Genomic DNA, 25,629 nt, shown 5'->3' with positions numbered 1-25,629 from the left:
ACAATTAAAATGTAAACGCTTAGCAATACAATTAAATAATTTAATAGAATCATTAACAGAAAATACATATGCATGTACGCTTGCTTGTGTGGGCTTAGTTGGGTGTGGAGTATGATGAGATGAGGTGTGTGTGTGCATTCCCCAACCCAACTTTCAATCTCATCATCCGATTCGGCTCGTTCTGGCGCCGGATAATAACGTTGAACCACAGGGTAGCCATATACCATCGGGCTGGTATGCGTGGCCGTGGTTGAACGCTACACTCACTACACTAACTGATTACACTAGATGGCTGGCGCATTAGACGCAATAAAATCGAATTTAAAAGTATTAAACAAAATCACAAGGACGACGAAGGCAGGGAGGTAATGTTACTAGGCGATTTGTATATCCGTCCAGAACGAGCCGAATGTATGGATGGATTGAATCCTTTTTGGTGTGGTGTCTCTCCAGTTGCAATCGCAATTTCCTGCTTTTGCTAATGCGTTTGTTTGTTTCTAGGTTTCTTGTTGCTGTGTTTTCTTTTTTTTTTTTTTCTGTGTGTGTGTGTGCTTGTGTAGATCAGCGGGACGCCGCCACCCCCCACGTCCCATGCCCCGTGCCCCATGCCCCATGCCCGACCGACTTCTATCGGCTGAGATTGTTGATATAGAGCGCGTGGAGCTCGGTGCGCGGAGTATTCTCGAAGAGGGCGGCCCGATTCTGGCCCTCACCCTTCTTGACCCAATGCCCGTAGACACGGAAGGCACAGCCATCGATGACCTGCAACAAAAGTTGAATTAGTACATGCTAAGTATATGTATATTCGAGATATGGATCCTTGTGGCAACTCACCTTGCGCAGAACCTTGACGCGATACGGATCCCGGATGGCCTCCTCAACGTGCAGCGGCTCGGCGGTGAAGCGCAGGCGCCGTATGCGGATGACGGCCCGTATCACGAGTATGGCGAATTGGAACTTTTTGCGCGCGTTGAAGCGACTTTGTTTGCGCAGCTAAACATCAGATAGAGAGAGACAGGGAGAGAGAGAGGGCAAAGGATACGGATTAAACCATCTGGATGCTCGGCAATGCGGATCGATCTCTTTCTTTTGGCTTCGTGTTTGGGTTAGAGGTGCACACGCCACGGGTTAAATTAGCAGGGGATTATGGGTTTCTTGTTAACTCGACTCGTGGTTAGCAGTTGGTGAACTACAGCCTAATGGTTAATGGTTACTTCCTCGGACAAACGAGGAACAACAACAGGGATCGTGGACAGCGATATGTTTCGATATGCCCAGTAGTGTTAGTCCTTTTCTTTTGGTTGTTATTTTTTTAGTGAAGTGTACAACATCGGGGTCAGAGTTTCGATGGGTGATTCGTTGTTAGTGATTCGTGGTGGCATTAGTTACTTTCGTTTCGAATGATTCTAGGTTTAGATGGTCAAGCGGAGGCAGTAACAGAAGACAACAAAGCCATAACCGAAAGCCATTAGCCAACAGTTTGGAGTCAGGGGTCAGAGGTTAGGGCAATGGGTTAGCGGTGTAATTACAGTCAGAGAAACATTTCGAGGTGAACCACAACATTGAAAACTGGCACGATAAACGTACATACACAGATAGATATATATACACATGTGTGTGGCATTAGGCAGATAGTACGAATATACATAGACGATAAATTTAGGTATATGCGGAGTGGGCGTGGTTGTATGGATATAATACTGAATGCAAATCTATCTCAGTTTGACTTGGTTTACTCACAAGGGAGTCTCCACAACACCGACTTATAGACACACATCTTATAAGGGCGTTGAGACTCTGACAATATAGAGAACATGACACACAAACAAAACGTGTATAACATCATCAACAGAGGAGAAATTAAACAAAATAATCCGTCAGTGAATCGATTTTGGCGTTATTTCATAATTGATACGGTTATAGATGGGCAGCATATGCACACCCAAAAGTATATTAAATCCGATTAAAATAAAGCTTACAGTTGATTTTACAAAGTAATTAGAAGCAATGGTTAATAACTTTTGTTACGATCGAAAAGCACCATAGTTTTTCTTTGGGTGTATATATGTACACAGTGTGAATGTAGGGTTATTGATAGTTAAGTTTAGGTCTATCATGCTAGTTAGCTTATCTAACTATCCTGACTTCCTCCACAAGACACATGAGACAAATGAGAGACACTGAGTAGATTAGTGATCTATATACTATTTACTATAGGGCTACAACACAGAGGTATAAACGGCAGAAGCAAGTCAACTACATACAGTTCTTGTAAATATCATCCAGTTCACCCGAGAGATATGTACTAGAGAAAGGTGCATATAATACAAACATAGTGTTTACTCGCTATGATATGACTAAGTGTCAGCTATAAGAGAATACAATAATAGTAATAGTAATAGTAATAGTATAATGCAGTAGAGGTACTTTCAAAGTCTTACGCTAAATAGTAGACGAATGGTTTGGTTTGGTTTGGTTTTGGGTGGAAAGCAGCGGTGGAAAGCATATCGATCGCTAGATATAACGATCCATCGACGGATCGAACATCATTTAGAAAGAGACAGCCGAACGACATGATGGAGTGAAATGGATTAATGGGTGAGTGATACAATGAAGGTGAATCGAGTGCAGCTTGTCTCTGATGATTGTGGATGAGTGGAGTCGACCGATTCGAATCAACTAAAAGCACTAGAAATTAATCGGTAATAGTACGTGTGGCAACTAAATATTAGGTATAACCCACGCGGCTGTCAAAAAACGTTAGCAAAAACGAAAAATTCCATACAAAACTAACTGATATATAGTGTTTAACCAAATCATTATTCAAATTAATAAGGAATGTTAAATGTTTGAAAAGTAATCAACATAAGATTACATTTACAAGTATTTAAGGAAATCTAAAACACACATTAATCAAAAAGTTCAAATAAACAATTGTCAAGAAAAGGCATTTAAACATTTAAAAGGATAGCTTTAAGTATTCCTTTAATGACTGAATGGCTAACCACACTGTCCAAAAAATCTCAGGCAACTCTAATGCTCTGTGGTATGCAATTTAACGTTTCCCTAGCGATTCCTGCCATCGCCCGCTGGGCCATTCGTGATGGGTAAGCAAGATCAAAGAATATCATTGGAAAACCTGCCTGCACTGTAGGAGGTGCATACACCGATTGCTTGCCATCGCCACCGGCCTGCAATTGTGGATGCTGCAACTGCAGCTGCACCGGCAGCTGTGTCGTCTGTTGCTGCTGGTACTGCTGCTGCTGCTGCTGCTGCGTCTGATGCTGCTGCGGCTGCTGCTGATAGTAGACCGTCGCCGTGAGCGTTTTGTGGGAGGAGGCGGATGCCAAGGCCGAGTTCGAGGTGTTGGCGTTGGTGTTGGTGGCGTACGAGTTGGAGGCGCTGCATGGCGACATGGCATGGCAGGTGGCGGATGCAGCACTGGCAGCCGCATCGTCCAGCGGCCCGTCGCGCATTCGATTCGACGAGTAGGAGCTCTGTGGCGCACAGTACAGGTAATTGGGGGCACCGGCGCCACTGCTGTTCAGCTGCCCAAAGCGATACGATGACGCCTCGGATTGGAGCAGGTGCCTGCTGTTCGTGTGGGCGGCCGCGATGGGCGGGGCCGGATGCCGGCGGTCACCCATTAACACCTGATCCCGTCGACACCGCGATTAATAAACACAAAAAACCGAAGGCGAGGCGAGGCGGAGGAAGGATGAGATTGGCAGTGGGCAGGAGGGTCAGAGGCAGCAGCAGATTGGGCCCGGAAGAAATTAAAATTGGTTTATCAGTCACGGGGGTTAAATCAAAAATTGGGTTGGGTGAATCACAGGACTTTCTTATACGTATATGAATATAATACCTAAAATGACTTCAACTTACAGTCTACTTATATGAACTGTGGCAATTGTACAACATCCTAGTGGACTACTAATAATATATACCTACGTTTTCATACTTATATGCACCTTGTGGGGGGTATTGTATCTAAAGTACGCCCGATATCTTGAATTTTATTCTACTCTATTATTTTACTCTGTGAATTCTCTTCAAGGTATGGGGGTACTATCACCAAATCCTCAAATCTCACTGCCTTTATATCCTTCTTCTCGCTAACTGAATGGTTAATGCACGCTTGCATGCAGTGACTCAAAATAGGAATTGGGGTTTTCTTTGGAGGTTGGGATAAAGGAAACCCTGCTGGATTTTTGTTTGGTTGATTGGTTGGCATGCAGACACAGTTATTAACTTAACAGATTATGATTCAAATGGCAAGCGCTGAGCTGCAGACGTGTGTTATCGTTTTTAGTTATCGAGGCAATCGGTTGATTTGTACAAAAAACACACAAAATCGACAAAAAACATCGAGTACAAAAAGGAATGGGATTGGAAAAGGGTTATATATATATATATATTCTTTCTTTTTGTTATCATTGTGGTGCATCGATCAGTCGACAAGCAAATCAAATCAGATGCAAACAAAAACGAAGCAGATCGGGTACGTATTCGATTTTGTTTCGTTTTTCGCTGGCTATTGCCGGCCGGTTAAAAGTTATTATGCTTGGCACAGATGACCTGAACGGGTTTTAAATAAATAAACATGTATAGTATACAATTGATATGCACTATGATGTACAGTTTAGCTGGGTTATATTAGATCGGCACAGAACGAAACAAAACAGAATGCAACGAAACACAGACACACGAATGCTGGGCCGGCAGGGTTGCATATGGTCATGAGTTGGGTCTGCCGGCCCGATTGTTTGATTTTATTATCGGGATTATCAGGATTATCGGGATAATCGTTATTACAGCAATTACGATTACGTCTCCGATATCAATATATGGACACGGAGACACACAGCACAGAGAGATTAAGAGATAGAGAGAGCTTTGGGTTAGTCCGGGAACGGTTCGTTACCAGTGCGATCTCAGTGATGCGACTCATTCGTCGGGACTTGGTCGACAGGCTGCGCTTGAGGCCATCAATGTTTTGCTCGAACAGCTATCGATGGTAGTGTGTGTTCGTTATCGTTCGTTTGGGTTCGTTTAAAATTAATTGGATTCGATTTGATATATAGTTTATATGTAAGGAAAAGAAGAAAGAAAATGTTTGGTATAATAAATAGTAATAATAGAAATAAAAAGTTAACAAAACGCAAAGAGGGTCCGAAGGGTTTTCATTTCTTTTTAATTTCTTTTAAGGGGGCGGGGGATCCAAACTAATGACTGATCCTGTCAGGCTATAAATCTGACAATTGAACTAAGCTACGGGGTTAGGCTGCTACCCTAACCGAATTATAAATCATAATCGTAATTTTAGGAGGTAACAGTAAGAAGAAGCAGTTAATAGGCTGTTGTGAGTGGTTGGTTTGTGAGTCACAGGTGGGTGTTCTTTTCCATCAGAGTGTGTGTTCTTAGGTGTACGTTGTGTTTAGAAACATTTGCAGGGCCAGGTATTTGGTTGGTTGGGTGGATTGGTTGTGTAGAAGATAAACCCACCCGAGGTTAAGCCCATCAACTAGAGATCTAGTATCTATGTACAAGAACAGGAACCCGAAAGCTAAACTCTGCTGCCCGAACACAAAAGGCGACTCGAAGGCGGACCTCATTCTTGGCGACTAATTGAACTAATTTGACTGATATTCCTCTTGTATAGGCGGTTGTAGTAGTGGTGGTGGTGGTGGTGGTGGTAATTGGAGCCCGGCGGCTGCCAACAATTCCGGCACTTACCATTTGGTTGAAGAATGGATGTCTTAATACTTCCTTGACTGTTATACGTTGCGCAGGATCAACGACTAGACATTTGCGTATCAGATCCTTGGGATCCTCTGCAATCAATCGAAACAAAGCAAGTAAGCATACGTTTGGCATGTGCATATCAATTGGACTAACCTGAAATATCAGCCCACTCCGGCGAGGTGAAGCTGTACTTGCCCTCCATGATATTCCGCAGCATAACCATCTGCTTGCGGTGCCAGAAAGGTGGACAACCGACGAGCAGCGTGAACATAATCACGCCACAGGCCCATCTGCAAACAACAAAAAGAAATCGAAAAAGAAATGGGTAAAAGGTGTCAATTTTTCCTATTAAAATTTTTTGCTGAAACCAAGTAACGTAGATACCAGTGGGAAACGTTAAAGAACTCGAAAATACAAAAAGCCCTACGTTTTGCTGAACCGAAGAAATATAGACGTCGGTATCGGAACTACTCAGATTTCATTCATGACTCATTCATTAAAATGCACACCTAAAGATCAAAACAAATCGCCTGACACGAATCACACCAGTAAAGGCAATGTATGTATAAGCAACTATCAGCAAAATTTGCGTCTATAAAAAAGAAGAAGGAAAACGGGTCTAATATCGATAAAAAAGTTTAGGCCTTTCTTTTACATTTATGTAAGCAAAAAATTGTAATAATAAAACTAGCTGTTAACATGAGCAATTTAGTAATTTGAGCAGACAATTCGTATTACAATAAATGTGATACTTTTTGTGCTTAAATTACTTCTATAATTTACGTGAGCCAAAAAAAGGTGTAATGCAGTAATAAGTGGCTAGTTTATACGCTCTTACATGTCTACTTCCTGCGAGTAGCCGGGGGATCCCTCGAACATGTTGCACTTGAGCGTTTCGGGCGCCAAATAGCCCGGCGTTCCGCACAGATCTAAAAGAAATTTACATATAGTTTAGCTTAGCAGATAAAGGAGGATCCTGTGTTGTTATTACTTGTAAGTTTCTCGCCCTCTTGCAACTGCTTGGCGAAGCCAAAGTCCGTGATCTTAACGTTGTGGTTCTCGTCCAGCAAGATGTTCTCGGGCTTAAGATCCCGATGGACAATGCTCTTGGCGTGTATGTACTCGACGCCCTCAAAGATCTGTCGCATAATGGTGCGCGTCTTCTTCTCGGAGAGCGTCACCACAGAGGTCAGATAGTCGAAGAGTTCGCCTTTGGGGCACAGCTCGAAGACGAGGAAAACAAATGCATCTGACTCAAACACATCCTGCAGATCAACTGTGCACGATAACGTAGATGGTTAGTGGTGGAATTGAGTACATGTGGTTGCTATGTGAGACTAACTTATGTAGGGATGCCCCATGACCTGGCGCAGTATTGAGATTTCTTGTCTGGTTGCTTCCAGCATGTGATATGGATTGGTCTCGCCCGACTCTGTGGTGGCGCCCAAGTCGATGATCTTGGCGGCGAACTCCTTGCCCGTCTCTTTTTCGATGCATCGCCTCACGGTCGAGCTGATGCCCCTGTAAGACAAACATTGCATGTAGATAAAGAGCTCTGCTTCTGCTGCACTTGACATTGCCATGATCGGGAATTTATCTAATCTCTAATCCCTAGAATTGTAATATGTAATTAGCCCTTGTTTTCGCTTAGTCTCTACTATTTGCTTGGCAAATTCTGATCTTCGTTGTGGCGTGAGTGGGCGGAGAAGTGGCCGGCAGACAGGCGCCGCTTGAAAAGCAGCCCATGCCATTGCTCCATGCAATGGAAGCTTGATGAGGCTGACTCACTTGGCACCATTTAGCCCAATCTGCATTACTGCAGACTTGGCAGTAAGATGTTGGGAAAGCAGAAACAATCGATATTTGGACGTTCTAGTGATTTCTGAGGATACAAGTATCAATATTTCTACGATCTTTAAGTTGCAAAATTAACTACGCCAAGAATATTAATTATTTAAAGTGAAAATAGAAAGAAACGTATTTGTGCAGGATCAATTATACTTCAACTGAATTCAAAAGGATCTGATAAGGGGTCTGAGATCACGGCAAGTGTAATTTGATTCTTACCTGCCCAGAATCTCCTTGGGCTCGTATTTGGCATAGAAGCCCTTGGCCGCATCCTTGTCGGGCAGCAGGTCATCCTCCTCGTCCTTGGCCATTAGATTTCGTGAAATCTTGCCGGCTGCCGAAACGGCAGTGTGGAATCTATTTGGTGGACGAGCGGAAAGCAATTGGTTAGTGAAGGATTACATGATGATGACGGTGATTATGGTCGCAATCAAGATCAGTTAGTTACTCTGTCAGGCTGCCTGCTAATGAAGATGATGGGGATGGGATGCGGTGGCGATGGCGATGGAGGCGTAGGAGGGGGCTGTGTTTTCTGGTAGTGTTCTGTTGATGAGGTTGATGCGATCGTTTAAGGCGTTGCTATTTTTATAACGACAGTGTGGAAACGAACGGACGTGTGACACGAGTGGAATCTCTCGCCGACTGCGATTGAGACTGTGACTCTCCGACTTTGCGACTTTGCCGACAATCAGACTTGCCGACTTTCCGACTCTGCCGACTTTCGTTCTTTTCTTTTCGTTTCTTGTCGCCTCGCCGCACTTCGCTTCGCTTCGTTCCGTTTCAGTTTAGTTCAGTTCAGTTCGGTCTTCCTTTTAATTACCAAGCCCCTGCTATTCGATTCCACCCGATTCGATTGGAAGTGGATCCTCTCCTGTTGCTCTCTATTGCTCTCTCGCTCAGCTGTTGGCGGCTGATTTAATTAATAACGAATGCCAACTGCAAAAACACAGATCGATTTGAATAACAGGCAAAAATGAAATCAAAAATAATAGAATTAAAATGTATTATTACACAAGTGTGTGTGTGTGTGTGCGGTGTGTTCACAACGAATGATTACACAACTACAACTTTGTTTTGTTTGCATTTCAAAAGGGTGCACATTATCGTTGCTGTTTTTGTTGTTGTTTAGCCTCCTTATCACTGATACTGCTTCTCTTCTTCTTACTACTGTTGCTGATTTCTTGCAGTTGTTTTGCTAGCACGCACACACACACACGCACGCTCGCATGCACCGACTATGTGCAGCAGGTTCCTTTTGTTTTTGTTTTTGCTCTGCTCTCGTTTCACCCATCCTCCTTTGCAATCCCACACACACACTCGCGCACACAGACGCCGCACAGCACACATATACGCACACACACGCACCATCGTGGACATCCAACTAAGCGGGTACATTTCAATGTCAACTAAGGTTAAAAGTAGTACGCTTTTTGGCGGAGTTGGCGCCCGCACCGCCAGTGAAACACATACACGTGTGACCGCTCGCCTCTTGAATCGCTGGCAACGACGTCTCGAACATAACTCTACACAAAATATATATTCCTCGGATTAAATTGCTAGTGCAACAATAAAACCCTGTATTTTTGACACAATCACAAAACTGGAGGTGGCACTAGTACCGATATCGGAGTAATACTATCGATTATTCCCGACAATGTGTCATATCGATAGCATACCGATATCTATCAACGATGCCTATTTTTAGCAAAGACACACACCGACCAGGGATGGCACAATTAGCTAAGACAACCACCAATTTAGCAAAGGCTTGATCCCAATTGGCATGGTTAGCAAAGACGCACTAAAAAATTAAACCTTCAAAGCAGTTATTTTAAATGAAACCGTTTCTAAATACCAATTAAATATAACAAACATAACTGCACTATTAAAATAAATCACTTCATAGAATTTAATAATAATTCAATGTTAACTTTTAACAATAATTGTTGCCAATAGTTTGCTGCGGCTTTAGAGAATATCCTTTAACTTAAAACACGCAACTAGAAGTTGATGTATATTATATTTATTTACGGAATACAATTGTAAAAAATATTCAATAAGCGCTAAATGTATATAATAATTATGAGGCAAATGTTACATTTTCCTTTGCTTTCTTCCGCCGAATGGGCAAGCGGAGCTTAGAATGTTCTTCATTTTCGTTTTGGAAGGGTCGCGGAAAGGGATGATGATGGGTCACAAGATCGGATCGTTAGGATCCATTAAGTTAATACTCGGGCGGAACTGACCGCTCGTCGCGTACTTCGTGAATTAAGGTTTCAGTAACCTTCTGGATGCAGTCGGAAATACGTTGATTTTGTGTTGTTGTATATTTACTATCAAAATGCCGTAAATGGAATACACAATACAAATACAAATACAATTGCAGCAGCAAAGTTGTTCATTCAGTGCCGTATGTAGATACATTACAATAATATAATTATTAATTTATCGAAAAAAAAACCATATATATATATTTATAAAGAAGACAGACACACACGCTTGCTGTTGTACACATACACATCGGATCTCTAGGCCTACAAACTTACAAATAATATCTATTTATATACGTATCTTGATGGATATCTTGCCATACTTGGTTTACGTTGCCTTGTTGTTATTATTTTTATTTCCTTCATTACTGTTTTCGTGTCTAACCGAAATTGATATTTCACCTAAGCGCACGCTTTTCAATTGGGGGAACGATCAGGATGTGGTAGGGTACTATGCTCGGAAGGTTTGGAGTTTGGGTTTGAAGTTTGGTGGAAACCGGTAGAAAAAGAGCTAGACGCTCCGGTTATTTGGCTGGCAGGACGACCTAATATAGCAAATCCGTTTTCTGTGTACCCTCGCTGTACACAACTTCGGCGCCCGGCGTCGCCGTCAGATGGTAATCATCCTCGTCAACAGCTGAACCCTTCTTGGAGGCACCTGCTCCATCTGCAGCTCCAGGTCCTGCTTCCGCTGCCGCCAAGTCGCCCTCCTTGATCAGTCCCTCGCCGATGCCCATAATGCTGCCATTCCCGTTGAACATCAACCGGCTGCCTGCAGCTCCGGCTGGACTGCTCCCGTTGCTGCCCGGGCTGTGGCTGCCATTGCTGCTCCCACTGCTGCTGCTCTCGGGCAGGGCGTACCGGGTGACACCCAGCTGGAATAGGTTGTCCATCGCCGTGCCCTTCATGGGCGTGTAGAAGCCCAGAGCCGTGGAGCCTGCAATTAGAACGAGATTAGTCGATTGTATATCTTAATTTCAAGTGGGTTTAAATCCTTGGAAGGATTTGGGGTTAGTACAATGGTAAATAAGGTGGCACCAAGTTGGGAAATATATATTTGAGAATATATATATATATATATGTATATATAATCGAGGTGAGGTGACGGTGTTGTGGATAAAGGAGGATCTCGCCTGGATCTTTTCAAGCAAATGAAAACGAAACATGACCAGTTGATGGAGAAATGGAAGTGGAGATGAGCGATGGAAGTTGATGATATGACTAGGATGTGCCAAGTGTGGGTGTGGGTGGCTGGTGTGTGCGTGTGTTTGAGTGTCTGTTCTAATCTGGGTTAGTTACCTTAATAGTAATATGAATTGGCGATTAGTTTGATTGCCCAGCGGAGCAGACAGAGCAAGTGCACTGGGTTAGAGGTGTGGCATATCTGTTCTCGCACTTGAATCGGTTATTGGGTTATTTGGATTGGCATTTGGCATTAGGCATTTGGCATTTCGCATATTGAATATTGCATTTCTCATTGTTAAGTTCTTCTATTCTTTACTTGATAGTTATTTATTGCGGTTCGGGTTGAGCGGCTGCAGTTATTAATCGGTTATTCAGTTTACGGATCGGTTTAATTGCCTTTGCTTGTTTGTTATCATAGATATTTTTGGTTTTGGTATACAATAGATATTATTTCAACGCTTTGCTTATGTATTCTGTTACATTTAAATAATATCTGCAAAAAGAAATTGGTATGAACAAAAAATAGAAATAGAAGTAAACAAATAGCAAACAAACAAAGCGACAGCGGTGACTTTAACAAAAGGTTGTTGTTGAAATGAAAAACCATTCGGATGGCGGGAAACAGCGGGGGCGAGAAGGTAGGTTAGCGTAACTACATGGCTACAATTTCAAATCGCAAATTGCAATTCAATACATGCCCCACAACTGCATACCAAACCGAACTGAGCCAAACAAAGCAAACATACATAAGCACATAACACATAACTAACGCCAACTCACACGGGTGCACAAATATGTATACTTAAGTACGTAACTCAAATGAAAATAGTCACTAACTAGTGTTCTATGATTCGTTTTTGTGTGGTTTACACCGGACACATGTCGAAATCAGCCGCTACATAGGGTTCTTTGATTTGTCTGCAGCTTTAGTTGCAACTGAAGGCTTGCTTTTGGTTTATTAAACGCTTAGTTACACCCCAAAATTGCCATGAACACTTAGTTACCAATTATCGCAATGGTTTCTTCGATCTCTAGCTGAATAGTTAGCTTAATTCTTAAGCGTTTCCAACATTTATAGGTGACCTAAATACTTTTCTACAATCATCTTTAATTTCCACATGAGCTGGGTGGGCATACTACAGTTCAATCTGATGCTTGGCATACGATTTACTAGGTAAAATACCATATAATGGTTGCTATAGACTATGGAGCATCTTATACCTAAGGTTTTGGATAATGAATACAGACGGGGGAGCAGGGCATTATCAAGCAGCAGTCATAGGAACATGGTTTGGTTTTAGTGGAACATGGGGACACCAGCATTATCCTTCATTTAGGTTAGTTCTAAAATCCATCATCCTTCGCGTATTCTTCGATCGCTAATTCGCGAATTGCTGTTGATTGTTATCCAGAGCATCGCATAAACGATAAACGGCGTCAGTGCATCGGCATCGGGAAGCATCGTGGCATCTATGAATCGATTAAACGTGTGTTTCGAGTGTCCGGTTGCCCCAGTGTTTGTTTTCTTGTGTGTGTTGTGATTGGTGTGTTCGGGTTTGGTGTTCCTGGTTTCCGCATTGAGTTATTTGTTTTGGAGTGAGTCGGATATGCACAGGGTTACACTTTACAGTTTAGCGGCCATCAAACCAATATATATTTGTTTTTTATTTTTTGGGAGCGGAACGGGGTCACCAAGAGGTATCCAGGGGATGATGGGTGTTCTTTAGCCTAGTTGTAAACATATAGTAAAGCTTGGGCAATGCCTACGTTTCGCTGGCGGTTTCAAATCGGTTCGGAGTTGGAGTATCTGGTTATCTGGATATCTGGTTATCTGGAGTTTGGAGACTAGTGCTTTTCATATCGGGTGGCCATCAGACATAGTAGAGCGTGGTGCCTGGAATGCGTGCCTGGAGCAGGGCCGAGCTGGCATTGGACAAAGCCAGCGACGACGGCAGACTAGGCCGACGACGTCGCTGCTGGAGTTCTGGAGCTGGACTCTCGCCACTGCCCCGACTCCTACTGCAATCGCTGCGTTCATATTTACTCTGCTGATGCTGCGGCTGGTAATGATGATGATCTTGCTGCTGCTCCTTCGATTGGCGTTGATTGCCCAATGAAAACGAGGCTGCCTTGCGCGGTCGTCCAGCAGCAGCTGGCTGGGATTTGGGTGCGTCATCGTCGTGCTGAAGGAAGCAGGCGTACTGCGGTTTCAGCAGCACCGATGGCCTGGCCCTACGCGCCGCTTGTTGTTGCTGCTGCTGTGCTGGCTTCGCCGGGAGCTGCGGGCGCTTGGCGACTGTGACTGGTGGTGCTGGTAGTGGTGGCTCGATTTCCACTTCGGTTGGGTTTGCCACTGCTGATCCTGCCACTGCTGCCAGTGTTGCTGTTGCCGATGTGGCTCTGGCAGGTTCTGGCTGCTCCTGCCGCTGCGGTGACTGCTGTTGTGGCGACTGTGGCAAGATAATACCCCTCCCTAAACTTGGGTAATCTGCAAATATGCGTGAGGCGAAATTGAAAGCCTTTCAGCCAGAAAAGACCACAGCACGATGGTTTGCTATTTGGAGATCTCGGTGGCTTGGGTTTAGCTTTTGGTTCGTTGAGAGCTGTGACATAGCGTATGTATATAGAAGAGCAGGTGGATCGGGGATCGGTAAACGGGGCATTGGAAGGGCTGCTGCTAGCTGATGGCTGCACCCACCTGATGCGCCTGGTCAGCCGGCGAAACTGAGCACCAAGGACCGTACGGAACTTCGGCCACGGCCAGCAGCCGCCGTTGCCCGAGGTCCTGGCGCTACGACATTTGGGGTCTGAGACGGTTACGAAAGTTGAGGCGGAGACGGAGGCTGGAGCGGATTGTGGAGCGGGCTCAGAAACGGATACGGAGACAATATGCTCTGTGGCTCTATTATCAGCATCTGTAAAGTGCAGAAACCTTCGTTGTTATATACCCGAGAGTTTAGCGAGGCATTGGATGTGGGCTTCCAGGTCGCCCAGTTCCGAACTGGGCTCGTAGTCCTATAAACTCTAGTTTGTACGAGAACTACACATTGATTTTTTTAATTTGGAAACATTTTAATTGGAACATTGTAAATCCTAAATGGAGCATAAGATTGTGCATGTAAATTCCTTAACATCATCACATTTTATAACTAGCATTGTAAGAATGGTTATCCACCTGATTTACATATATTTCCCTGCTGCCCATTGGCACTTTTCTTCTACGTTCATTGCTAAACAAGTGTCTTGAGTTGTCTTTGGAGTTTTTGAATTGCTATATTCGCGATCCGCCCAAGGCAAACGAAAGTGTTGAACTCAAACACAAAACAAAAACAAAAAACAAAGAGATCGCGACGATGTGTGATGGATGAGTGGGTATTAATGATGGTAAACAAACAAACAAAACTCAAGAACACAACGCTGGTTGATGGTAAGTCAAGATTAAGGACAAGGCAAGTGACAGAGATAGAGACGGGTATAGATTGTTATAGATAGAGATGGATAGATAGAGAGGCAAGTATGCAGGCAATCAGGCAGACAGAGAGAGAGATATATATAGAGAGAGAGACGGCGACAGAGAGCGCAGAGAGAGACAAAGACAAAAGCCATTCCATCATCATTCGCTGCTGCATGCCACATACAACAACACACAACATACATCTCGTACAACGTACAGCAACAACAATAAAAATAATAATAATAATAATAATAATAATACAATGCACGCTTGGATGGACTCGGTGGAACAGATATTACTTACCCAACGGTAAATTCCCCAGCATCGTGCCGCCGCCCCCCGCTGCACCCGCCCTGTGTCCAATTCCGATGCCATGTCCATGTCCCGCCGTCGATGTGGGCAGCTCGATGATCTCGTCGACGGTCACATGATGGTGCTGCTCCGGCGCCAGTCCCAGCTGGTGCATCTGCTCCAGCTCCAGCTGCTCCTGGTGCTGCAACAGGTGCATCTGCTCGGCGAGCAGCATCTGATGGTGTTTGCTCACATGGCCGAAGGGATCGGCGTACGGCGGATCCTCGATGGTCATCGATGCCTCGGAGGGGTATTCAAACGTCGACGTCAGCGTGTCGTTGAACTGCACGCGGAACTGTGGGAAAATCGAAAGAAATCTGATCAGTGGTCGATTCTGAGATTACTTTCACTTCGATGGGCTTCAATGGGGTATCAGGTAATGTGGCAGAATCCGAAGTCAGCAGCGTTCATATTATAATTAATCATTTGTTGGATAATAACCATAACTAATAATCAAATGCCATTTTTGCTACAGATCTTTACATGCCTAACTGTTTTGAGTCATATAATTAATACCCGTAGTGAACTGAAATCATGCCACTCAACCACTTTCCCTTTAAACGAAACTATTTTTAATTTGGCATAAATGTATGACTAGCTGGCATTGCTGATAACGAAGCGAATGTAGAACTTACAATAACACTGGCGCCATTGAAATTAGTGATAACTATTTGGATATTGCACTTTGACTAAGATTACATATTAACTTAAGGCCTCTAAAGGCACTTAAATATGTTTAGTGTTTTCTAACCTTTATTTTGGTTTCGTTTGACTATTGGTCTAAATGTAATTTGCATAACCAGATGGTTCGATTTACATTTAGCGGTCCAGAAATCATTGAATATACATATATTCGAAACTCAGTAGTTTCTCTGCTAGCCATAAAAATTCAAGGTTAGACGAAAGCATTGGACCAATGCCTTGTTATAAATAAATATAATAAAATATCCAACTGATTGATGGACTTTCGGCAATGTGGGGTGCAAATGCATAATGCATTTGATAATTTTTGGCCAGTTTTCAGCTGGCAATAATGGCATTTAACCGTGACATTGGTTTAATGGCAAATAGATTGTTACAAAAGCAACTCCCAAACCCGGTCGGCACTTACTCATCGATGGATGCCTTATCGCAATGCCATATCAATGAGTCAACCCCAATGACTGCAGAAATCGGGCTCCTTCCTTATCGGAGAACAAACCCCAACAGGCCGACGCAATTCGATGCGATGCGATGCGATACGCGGAATACGATTGAATTGATACCGAAATACAGCCGGTGGCTGCTGAGGCTAAAGACAATAGTCGAGTAGCGATTCCCATATCAGTCACACTGATGGAACGCACCCGAGCAAAGGAATAAATAAATAAATTAGCGCCAGGCGAAACAGATCTGGCCGCAGCACAAGCACAAAATGGGCAAACAAATCCCGAAGTAAGGCGAACCTAATGCGGGTTGATTAATAGTCCCTGGGACAGGCGACGACCGACCGACACACACACACACACTCGATATAAAGGTTATATAAGGCAAAAGTGTTTATGCTTTACATTCCCGCTTATCGGACGCCCTCACCACCCATCGAAGTGAGTGGTCAAACAGTTCGAATGTGTGTGTATGTACATTCCCTCCTTGCCAAGGGGCACAAGTAATCTTATCTTATCCTTTTCACCTACACAACTCAAACTGGAATTGAAAAAAAGAACCAATGCTATCTACCCTTCGGTGGCAAAAAACAAAACGCCGCACCTGACTCACTCACAAATAGTGGGCTATGTAACGAACGCATACATATATGGCTTGGGATTGAGTTGAGATCTAGGCGATCTCCAATCGAATCCCGGCAATATCCCTTGGTGTAGTACCTACCGAAGACTCTTTGGGTTTCTGGCGTATGCTGGACTTGCCGTCGATCACAATGTTGGCATTCTCAAACTCCACATCGCACGGCGATGGTGGGCACATGGAGTAGTCGTCGTAGTCCGTGTCCGTCGACGTCTCCACGGAGAGATCGCCCAGCAGCACGAAGCCAGGTTCATTTGGCTAAAAGGATAAGATGATAAAAAAACTATTAGTACAACCAAAAAATACTTGACTCTTGCCATTACCAAGTAGTTCAAATAGTTCAAATAATAATAATAAAAACAGTAGATGTTGATTTTGAATTAGTATACAACACCCCCAACAAAAATATTCATTATCTCCAGTGCAAACGTTTTGTTGGCTTGGAAATGAAATTCGTTAAAATGCAAACAAGGCACTTAAAAAATGTGTTATTGCTTTCGAATGTTGTTAAAGCTATTTGCAATGTTCTTCTGCTGCTTCAGATATTATCAGTTAAAGGTTAACACGCCTTTATTTCGCTTTAACTACCTACAGAAGTTGCAGAACGTCCAGCAACCCTCCTCTTTTCGCTGATGCATAACTCGTTTACCATAAGTATTTCATTTTTTTTTCTTTTTTTGGATTTAAATGGCTGTCTCTCGACAATTTACAAAGGAGGATCAGCTTCACCCCTTCCACACGAAAATCTGTCCAAATTCCAGGTCACCATGTGTTCGAAAAGTGAAATTCATGGAAAGCCATTCTTAATCGGCGTTATGTTATGGGTCATCTGTGACTCACGCCGGGGGTTCCAGAGGTCCAGAGCAGTGTACCAAGTACCAAGTCCAGGTCCCCCGGTTCCAATTTCAGTTCCCAGTCCCGTTCCATGTCATATATCTACTCTATCGGCTCCGCTCCGCTCCGCTCCTCTGCTCTCCTTTCCTCCCCTCCCTCACCAAAACCCACTGTCCCACTGTTTTTGGCCCATTTTTTTATACTTTTTTTTTGTGGCACAAATCGACCCCCAGCCATATACCATACCATACCATATGCTATATATGCCATATATATACCAGTGCCGCAGATAATAAAGTTCATAGCGAGATAAAAGAGACAAGGCAAAGGCAAAAAGCAAAAGCAAACACAGTAAGTAGAAGTGAGCCTCAAAAAAGAATTGACAAAATTGAGTTCAGTGGCAGGAAGAGGGCGAAGAGAGCCGTGGAGCCATGGAGATATGGAGATATGGATATGGACATAGAGAGAAACATGGCAGCTGAGAAAGAGAGAGAGAGAGAGGGAGAGGAGAACGGCACTAAGCACAAACAAAACGGGTTTGCCAGCGAGAAGAAGGCAAGAGGAAAACTCAACCGCACCGAAAGCTAAGTCTAAAGCTAAGGGAGAGCTATATAGACTCTATAGAGTATGGGCTGCACCATTCGCTTTTCCAATTGCGAAGAACAATATTTGGGTTAGACACTATTGTGGAGATTTGGTAGTATCTCTTTCATATCAAATCAACCCATACGTATTGGATATCTACAATAAACAAGAATCATTCTATTGATTTGATGTCTCAAGTTGAGCTATTGAATTGATAAACAATTCTGATCATAATATAAACAATAAGAAAAGCTCAGTTGCCTGCACAAAATAAAGGGTATTTAAACATGCCTGGCAAGGCAACAGGAACAGCTGTAAGGAGCAGCCTTGCCTTGCATCCCATCCCATCCCATACCATCGAAACCGGCATCCCGAGGAGCTGCTGTGCCCCAAGAATAAAGTTCCCCACAGACAGGCAGACCGAGAGACAGACACATAATATCTCATGGGCACTGTGTACACATACATATCTCTATAGACTCGGACTTTTGCTGGCAGCAGCAGGAAGCGCAGAAATATCTTCTCATGTCCATATGCATGCTTCAAAACTGGTTTCCCATTCTTCCGATCTCGAAAAGTGCAGCCACAGAAGAGCCCAAACGAAGAAGAAGCGACCGAAGACAGAAGACTGCCAGAAGATGAGACTTGCATCTGGCTGGGAACAAAGCAGACTTGGGAAAGAATATGCAGATATATGTGTTATGTACATATATATATATCGAGCTATGTATATGCATATACATATAGGAGGGGCATCTGCTCATGTCGCACACGATCCGGGGCTATCGATCGGCGAGCTATTCAAGGCGAATTTTAATTGACTCGGACCAGAAGATCACATCGAACTATTCGCAGCTGTGATGCAAGCCTCGATCTCTATTAGGGGTTTGCCACTTCCTAAAGCAATAGCACCAGCGATGGCAGTGGCAGTGGCAGATCCCCCCAACTGATCTGCCAGATCGCCGTATTGTTGTGATTAACCGACTGTGCTGTGTAATCTTGGCCAGATACTTATTGATCAACACGATGATTTGGCTGCCGGCAGATAATAAATGGCCACACACAAATACCCATCAGAAGTCATTGGAAACCTATGGTTCTGCTAATTTCAATGATAATTGACAGAGGAGGCCTAACCATCGAAACTGTATCATAATGCATTTACATATGTCCCATTACTGATCTCTTGTATATATTGCAGATATATTAAGTGTAACCCAGTAGTTTCCTAATGCCATACCAACTAAAAAACACAAAGTTTCCTAAAGCAACTAACAACTGCTTCCTAATCTGTAAAACTCCAACCCATAAAAATATACCCATTAACGATCAGCGATCGAACAGCTGGCGGAGATTGCAAGTGAGCAGTTAGTCAGTCATCTTGGCAATATTGGCGTTATTAACGACGTATTCACGACACATGACTAATTTCCCAGAAGGCGAAGATATCAAGATACATGTACATACATATGGCACACGAGTTTCCTCGAATGAAAGAAAGAAAGAGTATCCAAGTGGCGCTTTGTCACTGCGCCACCCAATTCTCCGCAGTTCCTCAGTTCCGTTCTCGCCCTGAACTTTCGAAATGCGCATGATCGCTGTTCTCTGTGTGCTTTGTTTCATATTTGTTTATACGGCATGGCTGCCGCCGCCGTATGACACAAAAAAATAATAATAATACAAAAAAAAGTACGCGAGAAAGAAAAGGAAAATGAGCCAAAACAACAAAGATATTGGGGACGGACGAAAGAAACCAAATTACTATCGGCGAAAATAATAATGCATGGGGTAATTGTTAAGCATGAATAATCCGCAAGGCTGCCCGCCGATAAGACGTCTAAAATGTGACTCTTCCGGGAAAGATTTCGTAAAAATGAAAACGAAACGCACGAAAGAATTGCGTGAAGGAATGGAAGTGGAAACCCTAGTACCTAGTAGTAGTACCCATTTCCCCAATCCGGGGACTCACCTTTGGCAGCTCACGCTTGCGCCTGTAAATCACAACGTCGCTTTCGATGTAGTCGGGCACTTCCTTGGTGCTCTTGGAAAAGTTGAACACCATCGAGGTGTTCTCTGTGGAATGAAGGCTCGAACTGGGACCCGATCCTCCGCCGGCCGACTGGCTCTGATTCCTCAGCTTGCGCAGTGTCCACAGTGGCGAGGCACTGGCATCCGTTTCGCTGCTGGCCGCTTCCTTGGTGTTTATCACGCTGTCGAGACTAGTGGTGGGCGAGGTTCCTGATCCAGCACCAGCAACCGTTCCGGATCCGGATCCCGATCCGGTTACCGCACCACCGGCATCTGTGGCCGTCGACTTCTTCATCTCATTGATGCGATTCTTTTCGATCTCGCGACTCGTTAGCGGCGTGCTCCCAGCTCCCTGGCTATTGAATAGCGGACGGATGACTCCGATCTGTTTGGTCACCGCTGGTCCGCTGCTGGAGTCGTTGTTGTTGTTGAGCTTGCGTACACTGGCACTGGTACTGCTGCTACTCCCGCTGGCTACATGCGCGTTCTCCGTCGAGGCACCGAATGATCGTTGGGCGCCTCCCGCTGCCGATTCCGCTGAGGGCTTAGGCTTATCGCCTGCCGCCGCCGCGCCCATTTTATCGCGTTGCTCATTGTTGTCGCTGCCTTCGTCGCCGTCGTCGTGATCGTCGTCGTCGTTGTTGTTGTGGTTGTCGTCATCGACTTCGCCATCGCCTTCATCGCGATCATTTCGCTCAGTCTCACTTGGCGCCTCGCTCTGCGGTGTGGCCTCTGCGTCCCGTGTTTCCCTTTCCGGCGTCTCGGGCTCCTGCAGCTCCATGCGACGCATCATCACACTCAACGCCGATACGGGCGAATCCACCTGACGGGGTATAATATCCGGATGGACATGCCTTAGCGGCGTTGAGGAGGCAAAACCCATGCCGGGCGGCGGAGGCGTCGCCGCTGCTGATGATGGTTGCTTCTGATCCTTAATGATCGATTTGTAGTTGGCCACCTTGCTGGCCACTCCGCCAACACCATTGGAACGATGGGCCGCGCGCGGTCGTCGATTGGCACTCGCCTCAAACATCTTGAGCGTCTGCTTGACCAGATCCGGTGGCGGCCGCTCGGTGTCATCGATGATGGAGGTCAGACGCTTGGGTGGCGCCGTATCCGTGCCGCTGTGCAGTCGTTCGCGGGCATTGTGGATCTTGTCCTCGATGGTAACGCAGGTGGGCGATGTAACAGGTGAGGGAGCAGCGGGTGTGGCCTTGGGAGCAGATGGTGAAGGCGCTGCTGCTGAAGCTGCGCCGGCAGTGCTGATTCTCTGGCTGTTCCATGGTGATTTCTCGCAGAGCAGAGCCTCCACGGAACGTGCCCGCTTCATTACCTCGTTGCCGCGTTTAAAGTGACGCGATCGTTGGCCAGATCCTGTGCCTCCATTGGCAACGGCGCCCGTTTGGGCCTGATCCGAATTCGAGGGCGGGTTAACAGCTGATCCAGTTCCATTAGCGCCCAGACTGACGGGACGCTGCTGCTGGCTGCTGGGTTTCGGTGTCGGTTTTGCCCCCAATATCGGTGGCGGTGTGGATTTGGCACGCACCTGGCTGTTGGGTACTTCGGGCTCCTCCACTTCCACCTCGTCATCGTCGCGGTCGAGCAGGGTATTCAGACTGGTGGAGCGTTGGAGGCGTTGTTTGCTGCTCTGCTGGCGGGACTCGCGGAGGGCCAGGCTCAAGTAGCGGCATCGCAGCTTGGACACAATTCCGGGCCCGTAGCTCAGATCCTCACCGGTGTCCAATGAATCTGGTATGGGATTCGTCGGTGGATGTTGTGGATCCACATCTCCTCCTGCTACGCTGCCAATTTTGCCCGCTAGATGTCGGTGCTGGCCATTTTGTTTGGTTGTCTTCTTCATCTCTTGCATGGCGACCATTGTCGGTTTTACCGTTACCTTTGTGGGCGACAGTTGCTGTTGTTGCTGCTGTTGTTGTTGCTGCTGCTGTTGAATTATAAACTTGTTGCTCTGCAATTTATCGGAAATACTCTTGGTTTTGCTGCAGCTCTTGCTGTTATCGACGATGGTCTCTTTCGCTGAAGGCTTGCCCTCAGCAACGCTCTGTCCCGGTTTGCATTTCGTTTTTAAATGATTTGGGTTTGGATTTTGATTTGCTGACGACGACGGCGATCCAATTGTGCCAGTTTCAACTTCACCGCACCGGCTGCTACTCACCACACCAGCCGGCTGTTCGCCGCTCTCTGGCTCTCCATCGCGCTCTCCGCTCTCGCTTAGAATATATCGCACCATCTCCCTCTCCTGACTTCTTGTGTTGAGTAAACTCGATCGCTGCTTTGGTATTGGTGTTACTGTTACATTTGTTGTTGCTGCCGCATCGGGCGAAAGGGAGACGGCAACAACAGAGTGATGACCTCCAGTGGAATCGGAATTGGTATTCGAAATAGAAGATTTCTCAGACTTTTCCTCTGAACCGATCATGTTTCTCTTTTGACTAGTGCTACTGATTGTCGCCGGTTCTGTGAAATCTGTTGTAAAAAGGGTTGGAGAAAGAAAGCAAATACAAATGTTATAAAGACAAAACATTAAAACATAACTTTGTTTTTTTTTTTCTTATTCGTCCGCAATCTGACAACTCTGTGAGCTATCGATAAGCCAATATCGATATGAAAGGCGGGTAATTTAAAAGTATACTGGTATTGGAAATCGTAACTGTTGGCAAAACGAATTAAAAACACTTGTTACCATTACTCATGGCTGGTTAATGCCAACTGAGCAATTGCAGATTGTGTAAGTCACAATTAGTCTTTCGCATTTTTCCAGTCAATATATTTCACACTGATTACTATTTGCTACGGCAGTTTTTAAATATTTTAAAACTCATTCCGAAGTTCGTTGAGATTATTATAAGTACCGAACGGTATTTCTTAAAACGGATAAGAAAAATAATTGCAAGTTTTCCGTTTGTACAAAATGCAAGAAATAGCGATTAGAAATACGAATACTTGCACCTAACATGCCTTGACAGAAATGCTTGGCTTGAAAATACCTTTAATTTGCATGTCAGGTGAAAGTATTCCAGTTTGTCCAACCACCACTCACCTGCAATTGCACCTGGAGCTGCGTTGGCTTCTGCCAAAGCCCCACAACTGCCGTCGGTGGGCGAGGTGATGGACGCCGCCTGGGTGCGGGCCACGTTCGTTTTCCGGCGCTGGATGAGGTCCTTCTTCCACTGCGGCATGTCCGGCAGGAAACCGGAAGTGGGCGACATCTCAGCTGCAGCTCCCAGCCCAGATCCTCCAGCTGCTGATCCTGCTGGCACATCCGTGTGTAAATCCAACGAAGGCCGCTTCTGTGACTCCATTATCCCCGTCTGCAATAGGCATTATTCGGAGCATTAGTGCATGTCAGCCGTGTTCGCGGTATCCGTATCGCAGTAGTATCCCCTATATATATAGTGTGGCACACTATCCAGCTCTACATCTCGACCCAAAGACCAAGTCTGGCGGACTGACTGGCCCGAAGCTGGTGCCAATTGCAAGTGCCCGGTGCCCAAGCTCCTCTACGAAGCAAAGAGGCGGGCATAGCCGACCCAAAAGATTGGCCAACCATGCAAATTATATCCAATTCAAGAAACTATCTCAAGATTCTCTGTTTACTCGACCAGTTTTCGAGATTAACCAATAAGTTACGGTTTCAATATATTCTAATAGACAAAAGTACTATTTTTTCAATATATCACATAAGAAGTAGAGTAAATTCTTCAATATTAATTTAACAAAAAATAAGCTACGTTACACATAAGCTGAAAATGAAATATTCGTCATTGTAGCAAATATTTTCTGCTTATGTATAAAGTTTAATAGCAAAGTCGAGATAAAAAATTGAATCATTTTTATAAAATCGCAAACTGCAGAAATCTAAGTTAATAAATAATAATAATAATGACTGTAAAACAGCTGCGATTAGCAGAAATTCTATTTGAACAAGTGTATGGTACTTTTATATATTTACAATTTAATATTTATCTTGGAACATAAATAAGATGAATATCTTTTGAGTAGATAATAGGTGATTTCGAATTCGTGGTGGCGATGGCATTTAGAGTTTTATTTTTCTTAATTGGATTAACTGCTGTTTTTACAGCCCGACAGCAAAACAAAACGTAAAACAAAGGTAAGAAGCGAAGAAACCCCAATATTTTTCCAGCATAAATATGCTAAACTGCCATAATGAGCGGAAAATGCGATAAAACCGAATATAAAGAGGAAAAAAAACGGAAAAGAAAAGCGGGGAAACTGAAACCAAACGATTCTTCTTATTGTTTGGCTAAAATTGATTGCATGGCTAGATTATTGCTGTTGGAATTGGAATTGTTTCTGTTTTTGCAGCTTTGCCTTTTGCATGCCGCGATAAAAAGTATTATTTTTAATTTCCCGTATCAGCCGTATGCATGTGTGTGTGGGTGTGTGTGAGTGTGTATGCATCACACGACTCCGCCGGAGAGAGTGTGAGTGTGTGCAAGGGTGGGTGAAAAGGGGAGAGCGATAAAAAGGGGCTGCAAAATGCAGACGAAGCATAAAATAAACAACCGACGACGCGCTATCGATTTTTACGGCATGCTGGAAGCACCAGAACACTGATACACACAGTTTGCAGAATAGGGAAATAAACTGGAAGTTATGCTATGCCAAATTAGGTGTTTTCAATAAAAAATCCTCGCAGAGAAATGCGAAACGAACTAAGGAAGACTAAAGAGCCGGGTTTTGTTTATTTACACAGGAACAATACCATCGCACGCAGCTAAAGTCACACATACGAATACCACATACACATGCATATATCTCGACGCACTGTTCCGTTAGTTTAGTTGGCGTTTTTGTTTTCCTCGCGCTTTCGCAGAAACTTTAGCTTGAAATCCTTACTTTTAAGATGCTTCCTTTTTTTATAATCGGTGGTTGGGTTTGCTTCCAATTTTCCGATCCCGAGTTCCGTTTATCATCCGCTCCGCTGCGCCTGTTTCCCCCGCTTTTGCACTTTTCCGTTTCGCTGTAGCTCAACGAACTTGTCGCTCTCCTTGCTCCGCGCACTTTTCAAGCTTTCCCGACTGCAACTGCACTCGAACTCGGGGGCGTGGGTGCACTCGCTGCGGCTCAAAAGTGCATCTTTAGCAGCCGAATCAGCGGAAAAATCTGCATTAAGTTAAGCCGCGTTTCCAATACACAAATACTGCCTATCGATTGTTGGCGCTATCGAGCGGACCATCGATAGGCATAAGCGGAGTTGCCAGGTAGGACGATTATTTCAATGAGTTGGGAAACTATACGTACTTAATAATCTTTTCCAAATTGAACCGTCGACCGTCCAATGGTGCGGTCGACAATCTTGTATTGATAATTGCTGAAGCGTTTTTTTTTCTTACATTTTATTTTGCAGGCAACACATCAGGAAATATTATTTAAAACATTGTAATTTTATATGTTTATTTAATCAGGCTTAATTACAGAAAAATAAATTAACTTAAAAACCCAAAAAATTAATAAGAAATATGTTTAAAACCACATCGACAAAGTGTAATATTTTCG

At 44.4% G+C, this 25,629-nt stretch overlaps 2 protein-coding genes across 10 annotated transcripts; both read right to left on the bottom strand.

The window, feature by feature from the left end:
• Positions 1–19: 19 nt before the first annotated feature.
• Positions 20–9,210, bottom strand: LOC117146739 (phosphorylase b kinase gamma catalytic chain, skeletal muscle/heart isoform). Of its 7 annotated transcripts, none has more exons than XM_033313188.1 (12): positions 9,064–9,210; positions 8,042–8,529; positions 7,813–7,950; positions 7,088–7,266; positions 6,737–7,021; positions 6,584–6,674; positions 5,899–6,035; positions 5,737–5,834; positions 4,925–5,008; positions 3,144–3,653; positions 835–993; positions 20–762 (listed from the first exon to the last, which is right to left on the bottom strand). In XM_033313188.1, the coding sequence occupies exons 3-12, from the start codon at positions 7,902–7,904 to the stop codon at positions 628–630; spliced, it is 1,770 nt and encodes a 589-aa protein (XP_033169079.1). In that variant the 5' UTR covers positions 7,905–7,950; positions 8,042–8,529; positions 9,064–9,210; the 3' UTR covers positions 20–627. The 7 variants fall into 7 exon arrangements, with proteins under 7 accessions (XP_033169079.1, XP_033169081.1, XP_033169082.1 ...); XM_033313190.1 differs by having other exon boundaries at positions 8,208–8,529; XM_033313191.1 differs by having other exon boundaries at positions 8,414–8,529.
• A 691-nt stretch (positions 9,211–9,901) lies between these two features.
• On the bottom strand, positions 9,902–25,276 carry LOC117148861 (transcriptional regulator of filamentous growth FLO8). Of its 3 annotated transcripts, XR_004459943.1 has the most exons (8): positions 24,970–25,276; positions 23,147–23,417; positions 20,027–22,572; positions 16,723–16,896; positions 14,806–15,148; positions 12,816–13,536; positions 11,163–11,541; positions 10,708–10,800 (listed from the first exon to the last, which is right to left on the bottom strand). XR_004459943.1 is itself a non-coding variant. In XM_033316530.1 (6 exons), the coding sequence occupies exons 2-6, from the start codon at positions 23,406–23,408 to the stop codon at positions 10,409–10,411; spliced, it is 3,717 nt and encodes a 1,238-aa protein (XP_033172421.1). In that variant the 5' UTR covers positions 23,409–23,417; positions 24,970–25,273; the 3' UTR covers positions 9,902–10,408. The 3 variants fall into 3 exon arrangements, 2 of the variants coding, with proteins under 2 accessions (XP_033172421.1, XP_033172422.1); XM_033316530.1 differs by lacking the exons at positions 11,163–11,541; positions 12,816–13,536 and having other exon boundaries at positions 9,902–10,800; positions 24,970–25,273; XM_033316531.1 differs by lacking the exons at positions 10,708–10,800; positions 12,816–13,536 and having other exon boundaries at positions 11,476–11,541; positions 24,970–25,274.
• Between the last annotated feature and the right edge of the window lie 353 nt (positions 25,277–25,629).

Source organism: Drosophila mauritiana, chromosome X, assembly GCF_004382145.1.
Source record: "Drosophila mauritiana strain mau12 chromosome X, ASM438214v1, whole genome shotgun sequence".
Classification (NCBI taxonomy): Eukaryota; Metazoa; Arthropoda; class Insecta; order Diptera; family Drosophilidae; genus Drosophila; species Drosophila mauritiana.
This window is presented reverse-complemented; position numbering and strand designations above follow the sequence as displayed.